Genomic DNA, 15568 nt, shown 5'->3' with positions numbered 1-15568 from the left:
GTGCTAAGCACTTTGCACACATTAACTCGTTCTCACAATCCTGTGAGGTAAATACTATCATTGTCCCTATTTTACAGACTAGGAAAGGAAACAGAGAGTGGTTTGTCACCAGCAGTGAGGATTTAAACTCAGCCTGACAAAAGCCAAACTACCACCGCACCTAATTAGCTTTGAGGATGCCTGCTATAATCGAGTTGTTTACAAAAGAGCTGTGGGCGCCAGAGTGCAGCCAGTCAGGGCAGGCATCAAGGCAGGAAGGACAAGGTGGTATCTGCGCTGGGTCTTGGTATCTTGGAGATGGCATTTGAGCTGGGCTGAAGGATTTGCCAAGGCTTTAAGAGGAAGAAGGGCATTCCAAGGAAAGAGAACAGTATATGCAAAGGTCCGAGGGCTTAAAAGTGCACCCCACCTCCATAGCAAGAAGGATCGATTGCCCAGTGAGACTGGAACCTTTCGAAGGGAGGGGTAACTGTGGGAAGGAGGGGAAGGAATTTGGATTTGATTCTTAAAAGCAGTGGGGACCGTGGAAGCGCCAGGCGCTATCCAGCCCCTCGGCCAAGCTACCACGCCCAGCGCCAGCTGCCGGTCGCTAAACTTCCGAGGACATCGAGCGCCACGTCGGGCTCCCGCGACCCGCCGGCCTTCCGCGTCCCGCTGCGCTCGCACCCGAGGACGCACGGGTGGCTCCAACTGGAGTGGCGCCCTGGACCGCGGCCCCGCCAGGCGGCCCCCGACATCGGATCCATCCCGGTCTTCCCCTCACTCAGGCCATGCACTTTGCAATGTTTCCTTTTATTCCTTCCAGACACATTCCCAGAAGGGGCCGCGCCTCCCTCCCGGGCGGAGAATGGGACCGGGCGGGGGTGGCGCCTCCCGCGCCGAGGGACCCGCGGTCTCGCGCGGGGGCCGACTTCTTACTGCACGCCCTCCATCATCTTCAGGAACTCTGCGGGGAAGGAGACGGAGAGGCGGTCAGGGGTCCCCTCGGGGCGAGCGAGGCCTGGCCAGGCTCCGGCCTCGCAGAGGGGGTGCCTTATCATCAGTTAATAAATTGCACAAAACCACCCAGAGCTCCTTACCCGCCCGCGGAGGGTGGGGAGAATCTTGGCCCCGCCTAGCCCAGCCCCGCCCAGTCCAGCCCCGCCCTCAAGGCGGAGGACGCCCGCGTGGGCGCCAAGCTCTGCACCCTCCCGCGTGGCTGGGTCTCCCGCTCGCCGCGCTCCCCCGACCCTCACCGTCGAAGTCAATGCGGCCGTCGTTGTTCTTGTCCCCGTCCTTCATAAGGGATTCGAGCTCCTCATCCGTCACGTGCTCCCCGGAGGCCCGGAAAATCTCTGCCAGTTCCTCGGCATCAATGTAGCCGTCTGCGTTCCTTCAGGGGGACGGGCAGGGCGGGGCTCAGGACGCGCAGGGGCGAGCTTCCCCGGCCACGCCGGACGCCCCCTCTTACACCCCCACCCTGAGAACCTTCGTGGCCTGCAGGCTAGACTCAGACTACTCTGCGCCTTGCTCGGCTCCCAGGCCCCCAAGTGCACCTGTCGAAGATGCGGAAACACTCAGCCAGCTCCTCCTCACTCTTCCCCTTGGCGTCCTCTTTCATCTGGCGCACCATCATGACCAAGAACTCCTCGAAGTCGATGGTGCCACTGCCTGAGGGAAACAGGTGAGGAGTGAGCCTGAGCCCTGGCTGCCAGCCTCTCCCCACCACCACCGCACCCCTCGGAGGGCCACCAGCTCACCGTCCTCATCCACCTCCTCGATGATGGCGTCCAGCTCCTCTTTGGTGGGTGTCTGGCCCAGCATCCTCATCACCGTGCCCAACTCCTTGACGCTGATGTCCCCGCCACCATCAGCGTCAAACATGTCGAAGGCGGCCTTGAACTCTGCCAGGGGAAGGAGAGCCGAGGGCTGACATGAGCCTGGCTGGACCGTCAGCCTCACACCCACCTTACCCTCCTGCCCAGACACCAAACATTCCCCAGCACACAGCCACCCAGCGGCCAGCATGCCCACCCGCACTCACCAGCGATCATCTCCTCGCTGAGGTAGGACCGGGCCTCAGCCTGCTGGTCCGTCTGCAGAAGACACAGATCATCAAAGAGCAGAAGGGGGCAGCCCTGGAGTGCATTCCTGCCTTAACCCCATTCTCCTGCACCCTCATTTCTGTAAGTGCCCTTTAGTCCTCCGGAAAGACAGCTCCAAACTTGCCCCACCCTCTGCGTGCTCCCACAGCACTCAACCCCACTTTTGAAGAACTAGGGATTATGCCCTTCTGACTTGCCAACCCGAGGTCAACTCAGGAACCCCCCAGTAACCTTGGGCAAGTCACTAAATGTACCCTCATCTCTTCTCAGCAGCTTTTCGGGGATGAACTGAAATCAGGAGTGTGAGAAGGCTTTGTAAAGTGACAGCATGATTCCAACATGATTTTCCAGTTTTCCCTACGTCCTCACAATGCCTGGTACTTTAATAGGTGCTCAATAAGTGTTTGTTGTCAAATACATAATATAACGTAAAGTTACTGAGCACGGCCCCCAAGCATCAAGCCATAGACTGGGCCCTGGGACCCCCAAGAAGTCAGACACATCATCCCTCCCTCCAAGAACTCACAGAGATTGTAAGCTTCCTTCCAATGATTCAGTCATTGGAGTAAATACCACTCATACTGGGCAGTGTGATGTGGGCCTTGGGGTGACAGTAAGATGGCTCTAAAGAGTTCCGGTCACATCCAAGCCCAGCCATCTAGCTAGGGGGCTTTGGACTGAGGCTGGTGATGGGGAAGAGTTGAGGCGTCCAAGGAGCTCTTCAGCTGGCTGGCTGCTGGCCGTCCTCCTTGTCTCCCTCCTCCTCCCCTCCCCACTCCCCTCCTCCTTCCCAGTGCCAGAAGGGCAGGTTATTTTTAGTCAGGAATGGGCAACAGCAGCTGTCGTCTGGGGTCTAGTTACTCCTTGAAATGAAGTGGGGAGGGCAATCTCAGAGGACAAGGACAGCCTCAAATCACAACCCCCTCTCTGGGAGGCTGATGTCTCTCTAACTCTGCTCTGTCATCTTTGGCCCCTTCTCATCCCCTTGGAGCTCTTGGGGTCCTGCCTCTGAACTGGTTCGAGGCCCTGCAGGCCTCCCATCTTCCAGAGGAGGCTTTCTTCTCTCACTGGCAGGAGGGGGGGTTGGCAAAGCTTCCAGCCCACCCCCGCCACCCACTGGCTTGCTGGGCAACTCCCTTTTCACCATGAGGGAGACAAGCTAAGACCCACTCACAGTTCTCTGACCGATGGCTAGAAGCCTCAGAAGATCTCAGGGAATCGGCAGGCCTGGAGGATCAACCCCCTGGAACGTCCAAGCCCTTCCCTTCCAAGACAAGTCCAAGGCCTTCTTCCCAGCCTTCCTCCCAGACACCAGGGTACCAGGAGCTTTCATATTCCATCTTCAAACATCCAAGTTACTGCCCCACAGAGCACCCACATCTGGCCTGAAAGATGCCCAGAAGTGCTCCAGCAACTAAAAGGATGAAGTCCCTTCTTGTCCTTACCATGGTTGCGTGTCACTGGGACTCCTCCGCTGCGGGTCACCTCCTCTGCACTCCACCACCCAAAGATGCCCTGGCCCGCTCTAGCCCCTAGGATTTGTAGGGACACCCTCTCCTCCCACCTCCGTGCTCCTCAGGACCAGATGCCCTGGCCAATCAGATCCTGGGGTCAGCGAGCCCCCCCCACCCCGAGTCCTAGCCCATTACCTAATTTAGCCAAGGGCCCTTGCAGAGAAATTTAAGCCTCTGAGCAGGTGGCAGGCCTTGATGTCCTAGATTCTTGTGAGAAGAACCCGCCCTGCTCTGCCGCCTTAGTGAGCCCCCCCCCCCCCCCGCCCCAGCCAAGAAGCACACTTGCTTCAAGATGGGTGAGGACGATCAGGATAGAGGAAAGTGAGGCAGCATGGTGGAATTGGAAGAGCACAAGCCTTGATGTCCAAAACCCAGGATCCAATTCCTCTCTCTACAAGCTGTGCATACTTGGGCAGGTGGCAATGCCACTCTGAGCTTCAGTTTCCTTATCTGTGACATAGCGGAAAGTCATAACCTCCCTCACAGAGAAACCATGGTAAACGGGAGACCAGGTATAAGTCACAGAGTTTGTGCCAACTACATAGGGTTTGTGCTTGGAAGCAAAACATTTTGTCTGTGAATCAGGATAAAGGGCGGGGGACAGGAGGAGGGGAAAGTGATAGCCACAGTTATTGAACCTCTGTGACATGCCACACACTGTGCTAAGCATTTTAACCACATGATCTCATCCAGTACTTATCCTGTGAGGTAGCAACTATGATTAGTCCCTTTTTACTGGGGAGCTTTGTAAATCATAAAGGTCTATAGTCACATTAGGGATTCTAATTCATCCTAAGGGGAAGTTGGGGCAGACGGTCCTCGGGGGACCTGTCTAGAAGGTAATAGAAGGTATAGAGGGGTCCAGGAAACAGGGTGTGAACTTGGAGGAGAAAGAAACGTTGAAAGCAGATTCTTCTCTCAAGCTTACCTTCTCCAGGGAAAGGACTGGAGGAATTCACGTTTTTGGGGAGAAGTGGGACTGGGGGAAGGGGCAGCTGGCCCTTTGCAAGAGCTCAGGGAAGAAGTCTGGAGGAGTTCAGCCTGCCATCTGGAGAGTGATGGGGTGGGCAAATCAGGTCAAGTCCAAAAGGAGCCCACCCTGCGAATCCACGGGGTCCACGCGGAGTGTTGGGGAGATAGGCAGCATTCATGGATGGAAGCTAAGTCAACAGAAAGAGCAGGGAGATGAGTAAACACAGGGTCTGGGGCCAGTGAAAGGGGGCTGGACACGAAGGAACGCAGATGGACAGTGGCAGCTGGGCTGTCCTCTTGCCCTAGACATAGATATCCTCAAGGAAAGCGCCCCGGATCCAGGCCAGGCTAAATACGGCCTCCCCCAGCCAGGCACAGGGCCAAGAGGCGATGCTTCTCAGGGGGGGCCAATTTGAACACAAACAGTGGAACCACTTGATCCCTTTGGAACAGAGAGTGTAGAACCGGCAGCAATCCTTTGTTCATTAGTTTGTTCTTTCATTTATTCAGGGAAATAGATAAGGTCCAAACTCAAGCAAGATCCCACTGACCCTTCCATTCTCATCCCCTTCCTTCCCCACCTTGTATGAGGCTCTGCTCTTTTCAGACTAAAATACAACTCCAAATACCACCCTTTATACCCCCCAGGGCCTTGCACATGCTGAGTTCATTCTGCCAGAAACTCCCATCTCCCCCCTCTTCACCTGCTTACTGCCCGATCCTCTTTCTCGGCTTTACCATCACTTCCTCAAGATCCCTTCTTCCCTACACCCAGGCCAAGGGAGTCCAGGGTGGTCTCCAGTAGTTTCCTCAGTCATAGCCATGAGTGTGCCATGGGAGCACGACCTGTTCTAAGTTGCACGGACCGGAGACTGTTACCTGCCAGCCAGTGCGTTCCCCATCACCCAGCATTTGGCACTTTGCAAGTGTTCAAAAAATATGATGATCTTTGGAAGGATAAGTGAACAGAATGACATCTGGTTCAACATAAGGAGGAACTTTCTAACAATGGTGGTCGAGTAACACTGGGACAGGGCAGCCTCATAAGGTAATGAGCCTCCTGTTGCTGAATGTATGCAAACAGGAGTTTGATGACCACCTCTCAGGGAGGCTGTGGGGAGATATCCATACAGAGTATAAAAGTAGTGGAGAATACAAGACCTCAAAGGATTGCCTAGTTCTGGCCCTGTGTGTATGACCCAGGGAATATTTCCTTCACTGAGCCTCAGACTACCCATCTATAAAATGGAGGTGCTAGACCAGATTTTGGAGCGACCCTCCTCCAGACCCTCATGGCTCTGACAATCCATGGTTTTGTGAACAGCTGCTTTGCACCCAGGCTCATGAGGCATTTGCCACAGTACAGGTTAAGATTCAGCCAGTGTTTTCATGAATGGATGAGTGCTGAATGAATGAACAAATGAGGTGTGTCTTTGTTGCCCCAACACCCTGCTGGGAAGCTTCATGAAGAGTCATTAAAGCTTTGAGATTACACAGACTTGGCCTTAAATCTCAGCTGTGGATTTTGGGAAAGTCAATTTGCCTCAGTTTCTTCATCTTGAAAATGGACCATTCTTGTCCACTAACAGCCTCCTCCGCGGGATGTTGTGAGGGTGAGGATGTGACCCCGTGTAAAGTGCCTAGAACAGGATGGAGGATGCTCTGGTACCTCACAAGATGAGAGTCCTGCCCCTTCTGCACAGAGCGAAAGCAGGGCGGGTGTGTTCTGTTCAAAGCTCTTCCCCACCCCTCTCTCCTGAGCCGTTCAAAAAGGGGAGGAGCTAGCATCAGAGAGATACTAGTTGTTTGTAGAACTAGCAGTATCTGCCCTGCTAGGGACTGATAGCTAGGCCTTCTAACGAGAAGGGACAATAAATTCTTGACCTAATGCCGCCCTCTGGATAAAAGATAAAAACAGCTCAATAGAGTTGCTGAGATTACCAGTCCTGCAGCGTGAGAAAAGAACAGGATGTGGAACTGGGCCTCAAGGCCGCACACTCAGAAACCTCTGGCAAACTGTGACTTCGGGCAAGTAGCTCAGCCTCTCTGGGTTTCAGTTTCCCGGTTTGCCGATGTCCTATGTGTGAGGGAGGCTCAAATGAGATTTTAAAAGCGTGTGAACACTGTAGAAACAATAATCATTGTGTAACTCATCATCCTCTTTGTCCCTGCTCTGTGCAAAATTCGTACATAAATTCGTATTAATTGTTACTGTTTTACATATGAGAAAACCTAGGATACTCGAGGTCAGAAGTCAGATTTCATCTCAGATCATGTGGCTTCTCTTGGCCTCGGTTTCCTCACAGGAGACATGGGCTTCCTACTGCTGCGTAATGACTTTGGAAAGTTAGAGTGCTGGGTAGAAATTAGGGGATAGACTGGGGCCAGCCTGGGTCTCCGGAGGGGTGGGAGGATTCAAGGAGGGTGTAGGCCCCCCCGGATTGCGGACGATCCCGCAGGTGGCCCGGGGCTCGCCCAGGCCTACCCAGGATTCCCAAATCCCTCCTGGAGCGAAGGGCCCTGGATTCCCGGGCAGCTCGGGGAGCGGGCGGGGCCGGAGGCGGGGCGGCGGCAGGAAGGGGCAGGAGTGGCGTTCGGAGCGGCCTGGGCCCGGCGGAGCGCGGCGGAATCCGGCTGCCCTCGGCCGGCCGCCGGGGGCTGCACGGAGACCCCCGGGAGCGGGGCGCCCCAGTGTGCACCGCCGGGCGCAGGAGGCAGAGCCGCCCCAGGGGGCCAAAGAGACGCCGGGAGAGTCGCGGGACCCCCCAGGGGCAGGGGCGGGACCTCCGCGGCTCCCCTCCCTCCCCGATCCGGGCCCCGCCCCGCCCCCCTCCCCGCGCGGGGCCGGGGTCCGCCTCCTGCCCCGGCCGGGGACCCGGCGTCGCGCGCTCCCCCCCGGGTGCCATGGCCTCGCGGCTCCTGCATCGGCTGCGGCACGCCCTGACGGGCGACGGCCCCGGGGAGGTGGCGGTCGGCCCCGAGGCCGAGCAGTTCCCGGAGAGCTCGGAACTGGAGGACGACGACGCCGAGGGCCTGTCGTCACGCCTCAGCGGCACCCTGAGCTTCACCAGTGCCGAGGACGACGAGGACCAGGACGACGAGGACGACGAGGAGGCTGATCCCGACCCGCTGCCCCCTGCGGACCGGGCGGCGGGAGAAGACGCAGGCGAGTGCGGGAGGATGGAGGCGGGAAGCCTGGGGCTCCATTAGGCCTCCACTCCAGCCGCGTTCCCGAGTTGATCCTGCCGAAATGCATGCACATCTATCTTTAAGTGCCCCAGCCGCCTCTTGGCTGTGTGACCTTGAGAGAGTCACAACACCTCTCTGAGCCAAGTTCCCTTGTGTCAAATAGGGGAAATCACTCCCATCTCAGGGTTGTTTAGGGCATGATATGTATAGGGTATGGGGTACAAATGGTAGTAATGTGCTAGCGATATTTTGGGGGCAGAGATATGTATTTGACGCCTACTGTCCGCCGGACAGGTGTTTGGCCCCGGGGCCCCCTCTCTGGCCCTCCGTTTCCATTTATATCAAATGGGGATAAAGCCTTTGTCATTCGTTGGGAGGATGAATGAGGTCAGAGCACGTAATTTATGTCGAATCTGGTTCCAGGCCCATCCTGTGCTCATGCAGAACGGAGTCCTCCACCTGATGGGCAGCGGGGCAGTCAGCTCCTGACTCGGCAGTTGCAAGATTTCTGGAAGAAGTCCCGGAACACCCTGGTACCCCAGCGGTTGCTGTTTGAGGTGACCAGCGCCAACGTGGTCAAGGACCCACCCTCCAAGTACGTGGTGAGTGAGGGTCCAGGAATCCCTGGGCTGTGAGTCTAGAAGTCTGGCTAAGAGAAAGTAGAGAAAACTCCAGCTTCCTGGGGAATCTGGCTATGTAGTTATAAATGGCTGCCCCATTTTACATATGGGGAAGGTGAGGCCAGAAAGGGAACGTAACTTGAACAAATCCTCCGGCAAATGACTTAGCTTTTTTGAGGGATTACAGACCTATCCTATCCTGGTTTTGAGACTAAGAACTAGCATGTGTGTTGCCTCCCCCCGGGTTTTGACTTTGAGTGGGTTGTGAAACCTTGATGACCCTGTTTCCTCATCTGAGCAATGGGGATAATGCCAAAGATTGTTGCAGGGATTAATGAGACAGTACACAGAAAGCCCTTAGCATTCTGCCTGGCATGATGAAGTGCTCAATAAAATGGTAGTTCTATCATTAATACGTAACTTTGGGTAGAAAATGTCTGGCATCTAGGGCCTGTTATGGCCTCTTTACAACCTAGGAGAATCAGTTCTCCAGCACCCACACCTGTACAGAATAAGCTTGTCCTAAGGAATGGATTTAGGGGATTGGTGGGGTTGGGGTGAAGATCAATGGCAGGGAGGCCCTGATTTCCTGGCTGTGGAAAGGAGAAACACACAGCAATTTGGTGGGCCTGGTCCTGACACCCAGCCTGACCCGGCTGGTCGTGGCCATGGCAGCTCCCTGCCTCTCACTTCCCTCCTTTTCACCACCCTCCTCCATTTCTGACTCAGCAGAAAGGGGGCCTGCAGCCCTGTCCCACATCTGGGCTTCTCCACCCCTCTCTGTGAAAAAAGGGCCACGCCCATGGGGCGAATGCTCCAGTTTGAGCAGGGATTAACTCTGATGGTCAGATCTCAAGTGGCAAAAGTCCTGGCTGGGCATCAGCCACAGGAAGGGGGCACCAAGGACAGTTATCTAGGAGCAGCCGGGAGACAAGGACGTATGGGGGCAACTCTGGGAAAAGAATGATAAGATAGAGCCAAGTCCAGCCTGGCCCAGGTCTGGGGAAACGAATGGCCTCCTTTGTTCAATGGGGACCCTAAATCCTGCTTTAACATCTCCAGGGGGTTAAGAGCACAGGCTTTGGAATTGGGTCAGCCTGGGTTTGAATCCCAGCTGGGCCATTTACCAGCTTTGTGACTTAGGGGAGGTCTTTGACCCCTTTGCAGTGCTGCTGTGATGATGAAATAGCAGATGTGAAGTGCTCGGCATGTGGGGCAGGGTAGGTGCTCAGTCAATGGAGACTCCATTATTTATCTCAGTGGGACAGTATAAGGATCAGTTAATGGATCTAAAATGGGTTTCTGTCCAAAAATTACAAATGAAAATAAAAGCTAGATGAGCATATGGGCTCACTATAGACCAGTGCTTCCTGAATGTGTTCTGTAGAACATTGGTTCCCTGGAATATTAATAACTGTTCTTTAAAAAAAAAAAAAAAAAGTTTTACAGTCAATATGTAATATGTTTTGCGAATGCAGAGTTGAACAAAAGTAAAATAAGTTTCTTTATTGTTAAACTTTTTAATCCTGAATATTAATGTGCACTGTGAATCTTCAAGAGAAGGAAAGAGTAGGCAAACCTAACTGGCCAGGGGGGCTAGGATATTGGCAGTTTCACAGAACAAATTTGAGAGAAAAATCCAGGTTTGGTGCTAGTATGCTTTTAACATCTAACACTTGCTAATTCCCTTTTTAAACCTGTTAGCGTTATTATAGATTAATCCATATTTGGGTTCTCAGACCTGGGGGGAAGCTTAGTGGTCATCTTGTTCAGTGTTTCCCTAACCTCCAGCACCACCCTCACGATTCTGTCCTATCTAAATGCTATTTGTACCATTCTGTACTTAACATTTTTCTCCAAATAAACCTATTTTTTAAAGTAGTTTAAAAGACAACTTTATAGCACAGCTGCATATGGAAAGCCTCACTTGCCACAAAGAGAAAATAACCATAAAAATAAAAGCAGTGAAAGTGTCACTAAACCCTGCCTGGACATTGCTGCCTGAAGAAGGCCCTGAGATTCTCTTACTCTTTTCTGAAAATGGAGATGAGAAGTGTTGGAGAAAGGCTTTTTTAAACCAAACTCAGAGCTTCTCAATTTGTAGTCAGAAAGGTTCACAGAGAATTAGTGGAGGCATCATCTCCTGCCTCTGATTCAGTGTTATTTACTCCAGTACATACCACCTAAACATCCCAGGTACCAACGTTTGTGCACATCCCACACTTGAGTAAACAGTAAGCTGGGCCAGTGCTCCATTCACCAGCGTTGGAAGCGGACCCAAGAAGGGGACTGCCCTGCCTGACCTCCATAGTGAGGGAACATCTGACCCGAGGTTAGAACTTGGGTCCCAGTCCAGTGTACTTTTCACAGTGGTCGCTGGTGGGGCTGCCGAAAGACCTGTGTTCTGGGTCTGCATTGGAATAACCTGGCCAGGGACGTGGGGCTATGTGTCCAGAGTGAACAAAGCTCCGAGCTGATCCTAAAGATTGGCTCTAGAGGCCCAAGAGATGGGCCTGGGTTTCAGCTCACGGCTGGTTTTCCAGAGGGGCTGTCAGAAGCACTCACTGCCCTGTGGGAAGGGAGTGCTCCCTAGAAGGGGCAGAGGAGGCGGCTGATTCAGGCACTGAAGCTCATCTCTGTCTTTTTCTCCCCGTGCTGCCTTGGGCCTGGGTCATTTCAGACGAGTCTCAGGTAAGATGAGACTGGGCTCCCCAGCTGCTGCCCTAGCAGCTCCCACCCTCCCGGGCCCAATCTCAGGGGTAAAGGGCAGAGGTGGGGGAAGAGAGTTGGAAGTGTGGGGCCGGGGAGGGACGGGGCCCGGGGGCACCTTGCACCTGCCCTGACCCCCACCCTCCCTGCAGCTCTACACCCTCGCCGTGATAGGCCCGGGGCCACTCGATCGCCAGCCAGCCCAGATCTCCCGCCGCTACTCGGACTTTGAGCGGTTGCACCGAAACCTACAGCGGCAGTTCCGGGGCCCCATGGCTGCCATCTCCTTCCCCCGCAAGCGCCTGCGCCGCAACTTTACTGCAGAGACCATCGCCCGCCGCAGCCGGGCCTTCGAGCAGTTTTTGGGCCACCTCCAGGCAGTGCCCGAGCTGCGCCAGGCCCCAGACCTGCAGGACTTCTTCGTGCTGCCCGAACTGCGGCGGGCGCAGAGCCTCACCTGCACTGGCCTCTACCGCGAGGCCCTGGCGCTCTGGGCCAACGCCTGGCAGCTGCAGGCCCAGCTGGGCGTCCCCTTGGGCCCAGACCGTCCTCTGCTGACCCTGGCGGGGCTGGCCGTGTGCCACCAGGAGCTGGAGGACCCTGGGGAGGCCCGGGCATGCTGTGAGAGGGCCCTACAGCTGCTGGGGGACAAGAGCCCTCACCCTTTCCTTGCACCCTTTCTAGAGGCCCATGTGCGGCTCTCCTGGCGCCTGGGCCTGGACAAACGCCAATCAGAGGCCCGGCTCCAGGCCCTGCAGGAAGTAGGCCTGACCCCCACGCCACCCCCCAGTCTCAAAGAATTACTCATCAAGGAGGTGCTGGACTAACCACGCCTAGACTTAAGGCCACTGTGGGGGGAGGCGCTGCCCCAGGATGAGGGGTGGAGTAGGGGCGGATGAGGACATGGACAGCAGCTGGGAGGCAGCCGGGGGTGCTGGGAACCCCTAGAAGTTCCACAAAGAGAACCCCTGGAAGTTCCACAAAGAATTTGTAGTAGACCAAGGAAACATGCTTCTTCTGTTGAGCTGGGCTCAGGACAAGCTTTGGCTGAGATGGTGCAGGGAGAACGTCTGATGCAGCCTCTCCAGCTTATGAATATCTCGGGGCTGTGCCCCAGGTCAGGGTCAATGGTCCCTTTTCCTTGGGCCTCCAAGCCAGCCTGGCTAAGGGCCAGGGACTCTGGCCCAGGAGTCCTGGGGTTGACGGCTGGAGGGAGGGCTGCAGTTCTGGCCCAGGGGGATTAAAGGCCAGCAGCTCCAGTGGTATGAGTCTCTTTATTGGATGTTCAGGACCAAAGGCCCAGCCCTGGGTGGTAACTCCTGCCTCAGGAGTTGGGGGAGAAGGGAGATCCTTGAAGCCCCAGGCCAAGCTGGTACCTCTGGCTACAGCTTGTTCTTTGAGACCCAGGGCTTCACTCGGATCACACCCTCCTGAGCACAGGACACAGCCAGGACCCCATCCTGACGCCACAGCCGCCCATGAACCAGGGCCCGGGAGCCACCTGCAGGTGAAGAGAAGGGAGAGAACGGCCTTCTATCTCCTTCTACCCAGCCAAAGGCCTTCCTTGGAAAACGTACAGCTCAGGTTGGGCCACCCCATGCCAGGGCACACTCAGTGTTGTGGTCACTCCCAGTCTCCAAGCGCCCTTTTGGGAGCCTATTATGGTTGGTCATCGGGGGTAACTCCTCCCATGGGAACCCCACTTGATGGTTTAAAAGCACTTTCACATATCTGCTGGCTTCCTCAAAAGAAATCCCAAGGGGAGAGTTCTGAGAACAGTCTGGTTCAGTAGCTAAGCTAAGCAGATCTGCCCCACCTCTGGCCTCTTGCATGAGGAAACCCATCAGTTCCTTTTATAATAAATCAAACCAGGCCCTCCAGGCTGGTAATTCATTAAAACAAAACAAACCCGCCTCCACCCCCATGGGGATAAAGGGGCTCAGAGCAGAGGGCGTGGAGACATGAGGCCAGGCCACCAGCTTTGGATACCTCAGCTCTAATGCAACCCTATTTGTTTAGATGGGGAAACTGAGGCTCAGAGAGGAGATGGGACTTGCCCAGGATCACAAAGAGAATCTGAAGTAGTTCTGGGACTAGAACTGAGTCTCTGAGATAAAGCAAATCAGATTCCCAGTATATTACAGAAATTAAGTACTGAGCAGGTGTCCCATCCTCAGGCCTCACCCTGTCATTTTGAAGACAAAGATGCCACGGCCTAGGGAAGCAGGATAGGAAGTGATCTGTGTGGTGCTCCACAGAAAGTGGGTGGGGGAGAGCATTACCCAAGAAAGCAGGCTCCCTGCCCTCCCAAGGTCAGCACCCTCGTCTCCCATGATCCCACACTCACCGGCCCAGGCACTCTCACACTCATAGAGCATCCAGTGGTCAGCTCGGAAAGGGGCATGGAACCACATTGAGTGGTCCAAGGAGACCATGAAGTGCACCCTGTACTGCCACTGGTGGGGCAGCAGCGCTGTGCCCAGGAAGGCATAGTCCGAGATGTAGGCCGCCACACAGCAGTGCATCTTCATGTCACCCTCCCCTGCAACAGGTTTCAGACCCAATCAGCCCTGGGCTCCTGGGCTTTATAGCTCAGGACCCGCAGGGAGGTAGGGAGAAAGGGGCTGCCGTGCACAGGTGTGCAGACTAGTCACTGCACAAGGGTACCTGGCCCAAGGTGTGTATGTGTGATGGGGGATAAGGGAGACAGGGAGAGGAGGAGGGCAGGTGCGAGTGAGCGTTGAAATCCAGTCTTCACTCCCCGAGTCTCCCACCCTGGACCCCAGAAGTGTCTTCTTCCAATTTGCACAAAGGCAGCTGATACTTAGCAGGGGACCGGGGGAACAATCTCAGCAAGGTGCCTTAACTTCCCCAGAAAGGACCAACATCAGAATTATAGTCACCTGCCCACTCTCCCCATGCAAAGGGCTGAGCCAACTTCCCCATCATGCAGATAAGGAAACAGGCCCACAGTGGGGAAGTAACATGTCCAAGGCCACACAGGGCAAATGAGGTGCAGGTCTAGACCCCTGGGGTGTTTCCTTTCAGGCCACAGGGTCCTCTTACCAATATGGCCCCGGGCTCGAACCCAGAACATCTGTTTGGGCTCCATGCTCTGCAGCTGGCTCAGAGTGGGTGGTTTTACCGGCCTGATCTCAATGGGCACCTCCTGGGCAGCAATTTGGTTCAGCCCCACCCGGTACGTCTCTTGGAGGTCAGGGTCCCTGAAAGTGAAGAGGAGAGGGGTGGGGAGACCCAGGGAGATGGAGAGCCTGTCCTCTGAGCTGCCTCTTCTGACCCCCTTCATTCCTCCACAGGAATTCCTGACCTGTCCCCAAAGCTCCCCTCCCCTCTGGCACATAGGATGGGATCGATTTGCCTCCCTTCTTTGCCACTTATGAGCCCTGTGGCCTGGTGCAAGTTAGTCATCGTTTGGCCTTTTTTCCCATCTGCAAAGTGTGGATAATGACAGTCACCTACCTCAGAGTAAATGCTGGAGATGACAAGATAACGCATATAAAGCCAGCACATCATCTAGTCACGCGGCACACCCTGTAATCAGCCCTGTTCCAGGCGTTTCACACATGAACTCACCTGTCAGCGCCTCTGTGAGATCGGTGCCATCATCGCTGCCATCTGACAATCGAAGTAAGCACAGAGGGTGCAGGTAGCCTGCTCAGGAAGTGGAGGGGGCGGCATGCGGACCCAGGCACTCTGGCTCCTTCGTTCACACTCTTAACCACTTCTCTATTCTAAACACTCAGGAAACAGGCTGCCCTACTTGGACTCACTTACACCTAACCTTGAGCAATTGGGACACTGGGTCCCAGGGGAGGAGCTCATTTCCAGGGAAGCCCCTTTGCCACAGTAAGGACCACCCCTTGTGCCCCTAGGGCTCCCTCTTCCCTGGTATTTCCATTTTCACCCCTATCCTCTCAAGCCCTGTCTGACAAAACCTTCTGTGATGATGGAATGGTCTACAGCTGTACTGTCCACTAGGGTAACCATGAGCCACCTGTGGCTGTTGAGGGCTTGAAATATGGCCAGTGTGACAGAGGAACAGAACTGAATTAATTCTGTTTACTATTAATTAACTTACTACAGCCACCTGTGGTTAGTGGCTTCCTTATGGGACACACAACTCTAGATTCAGGGACCTTTAAGAACAATGTCCTCCTTTCATTTCTCAAACATTTTGGAGCTCTGACTGCATACCAGGCTCTATGCTTGATCCTCTCTGTCAACAGTGATATAACTACAATTTACTGAGCACTCACTGAGCACCTTGTTATCTTGTCTCGTGTAATCCTCACAACAGCCTTATAAGGTAGGAATTCTGACTGGCACCATTTTGTAACTGAGGGCACAGGCTCAGAGTGGGACAGCAACTTGCCAAACTCACACAGCTGGCAGTGACAGAGTCCAGATTTGAAGCCAGGCCTTTCCCAGGTGCAGATGCACATCCATGCCATCACACCGG

At 54.9% G+C, this 15568-nt stretch overlaps 3 protein-coding genes across 5 annotated transcripts in view; 1 reads left to right on the top strand and 2 right to left on the bottom strand.

Annotated features, from left to right (window-relative positions):
- Positions 1-776: 776 nt before the first annotated feature.
- On the bottom strand, positions 777-3637 carry TNNC2 (troponin C2, fast skeletal type). The gene is made up of 6 exons (XM_057702572.1): positions 3530-3637; positions 2024-2075; positions 1740-1883; positions 1536-1650; positions 1236-1372; positions 777-946 (listed from the first exon to the last, which is right to left on the bottom strand). Exons 1-6 carry the CDS (start codon positions 3530-3532, stop codon positions 915-917), a joined length of 483 nt encoding a protein of 160 aa, XP_057558555.1. The 5' UTR covers positions 3533-3637; the 3' UTR covers positions 777-914.
- Positions 3638-7147: 3510 nt separating this feature from the next.
- Positions 7148-12350, top strand: SNX21 (sorting nexin family member 21). Its single transcript, XM_057702565.1, has 3 exons — positions 7148-7736; positions 8183-8361; positions 11241-12350. Exons 1-3 carry the CDS (start codon positions 7475-7477, stop codon positions 11913-11915), a joined length of 1116 nt encoding a protein of 371 aa, XP_057558548.1. The 5' UTR covers positions 7148-7474; the 3' UTR covers positions 11916-12350.
- Positions 12178-15568, bottom strand: part of ACOT8 (acyl-CoA thioesterase 8) — a 12965-nt gene continuing 9574 nt past the window's right edge. The window contains exons 4-6 of one of the 3 annotated variants that reach the window (XM_057702566.1): positions 14155-14312; positions 13436-13630; positions 12344-12589 (exon numbers count right to left, since the gene is read on the bottom strand). In XM_057702566.1, coding sequence (XP_057558549.1) covers positions 12471-12589; positions 13436-13630; positions 14155-14312 — 472 coding nt within the window. In that variant the 3' untranslated portion in view covers positions 12344-12470. Of the gene's footprint in view, positions 12590-13435; positions 13631-14154; positions 14313-15568 lie in introns of all 3 variants that reach the window. The other 2 variants (XM_057702568.1, XM_057702567.1) reach the window with 2 other exon arrangements.

The sequence above is a fragment of the Hippopotamus amphibius genome, chromosome 12 (assembly GCF_030028045.1).
Source record: "Hippopotamus amphibius kiboko isolate mHipAmp2 chromosome 12, mHipAmp2.hap2, whole genome shotgun sequence".
NCBI classification, from domain to species: Eukaryota; Metazoa; Chordata; class Mammalia; order Artiodactyla; family Hippopotamidae; genus Hippopotamus; species Hippopotamus amphibius.
Note: the sequence above shows the minus strand (reverse complement) of the source record. Positions and strands in the feature narration are given on the sequence as shown.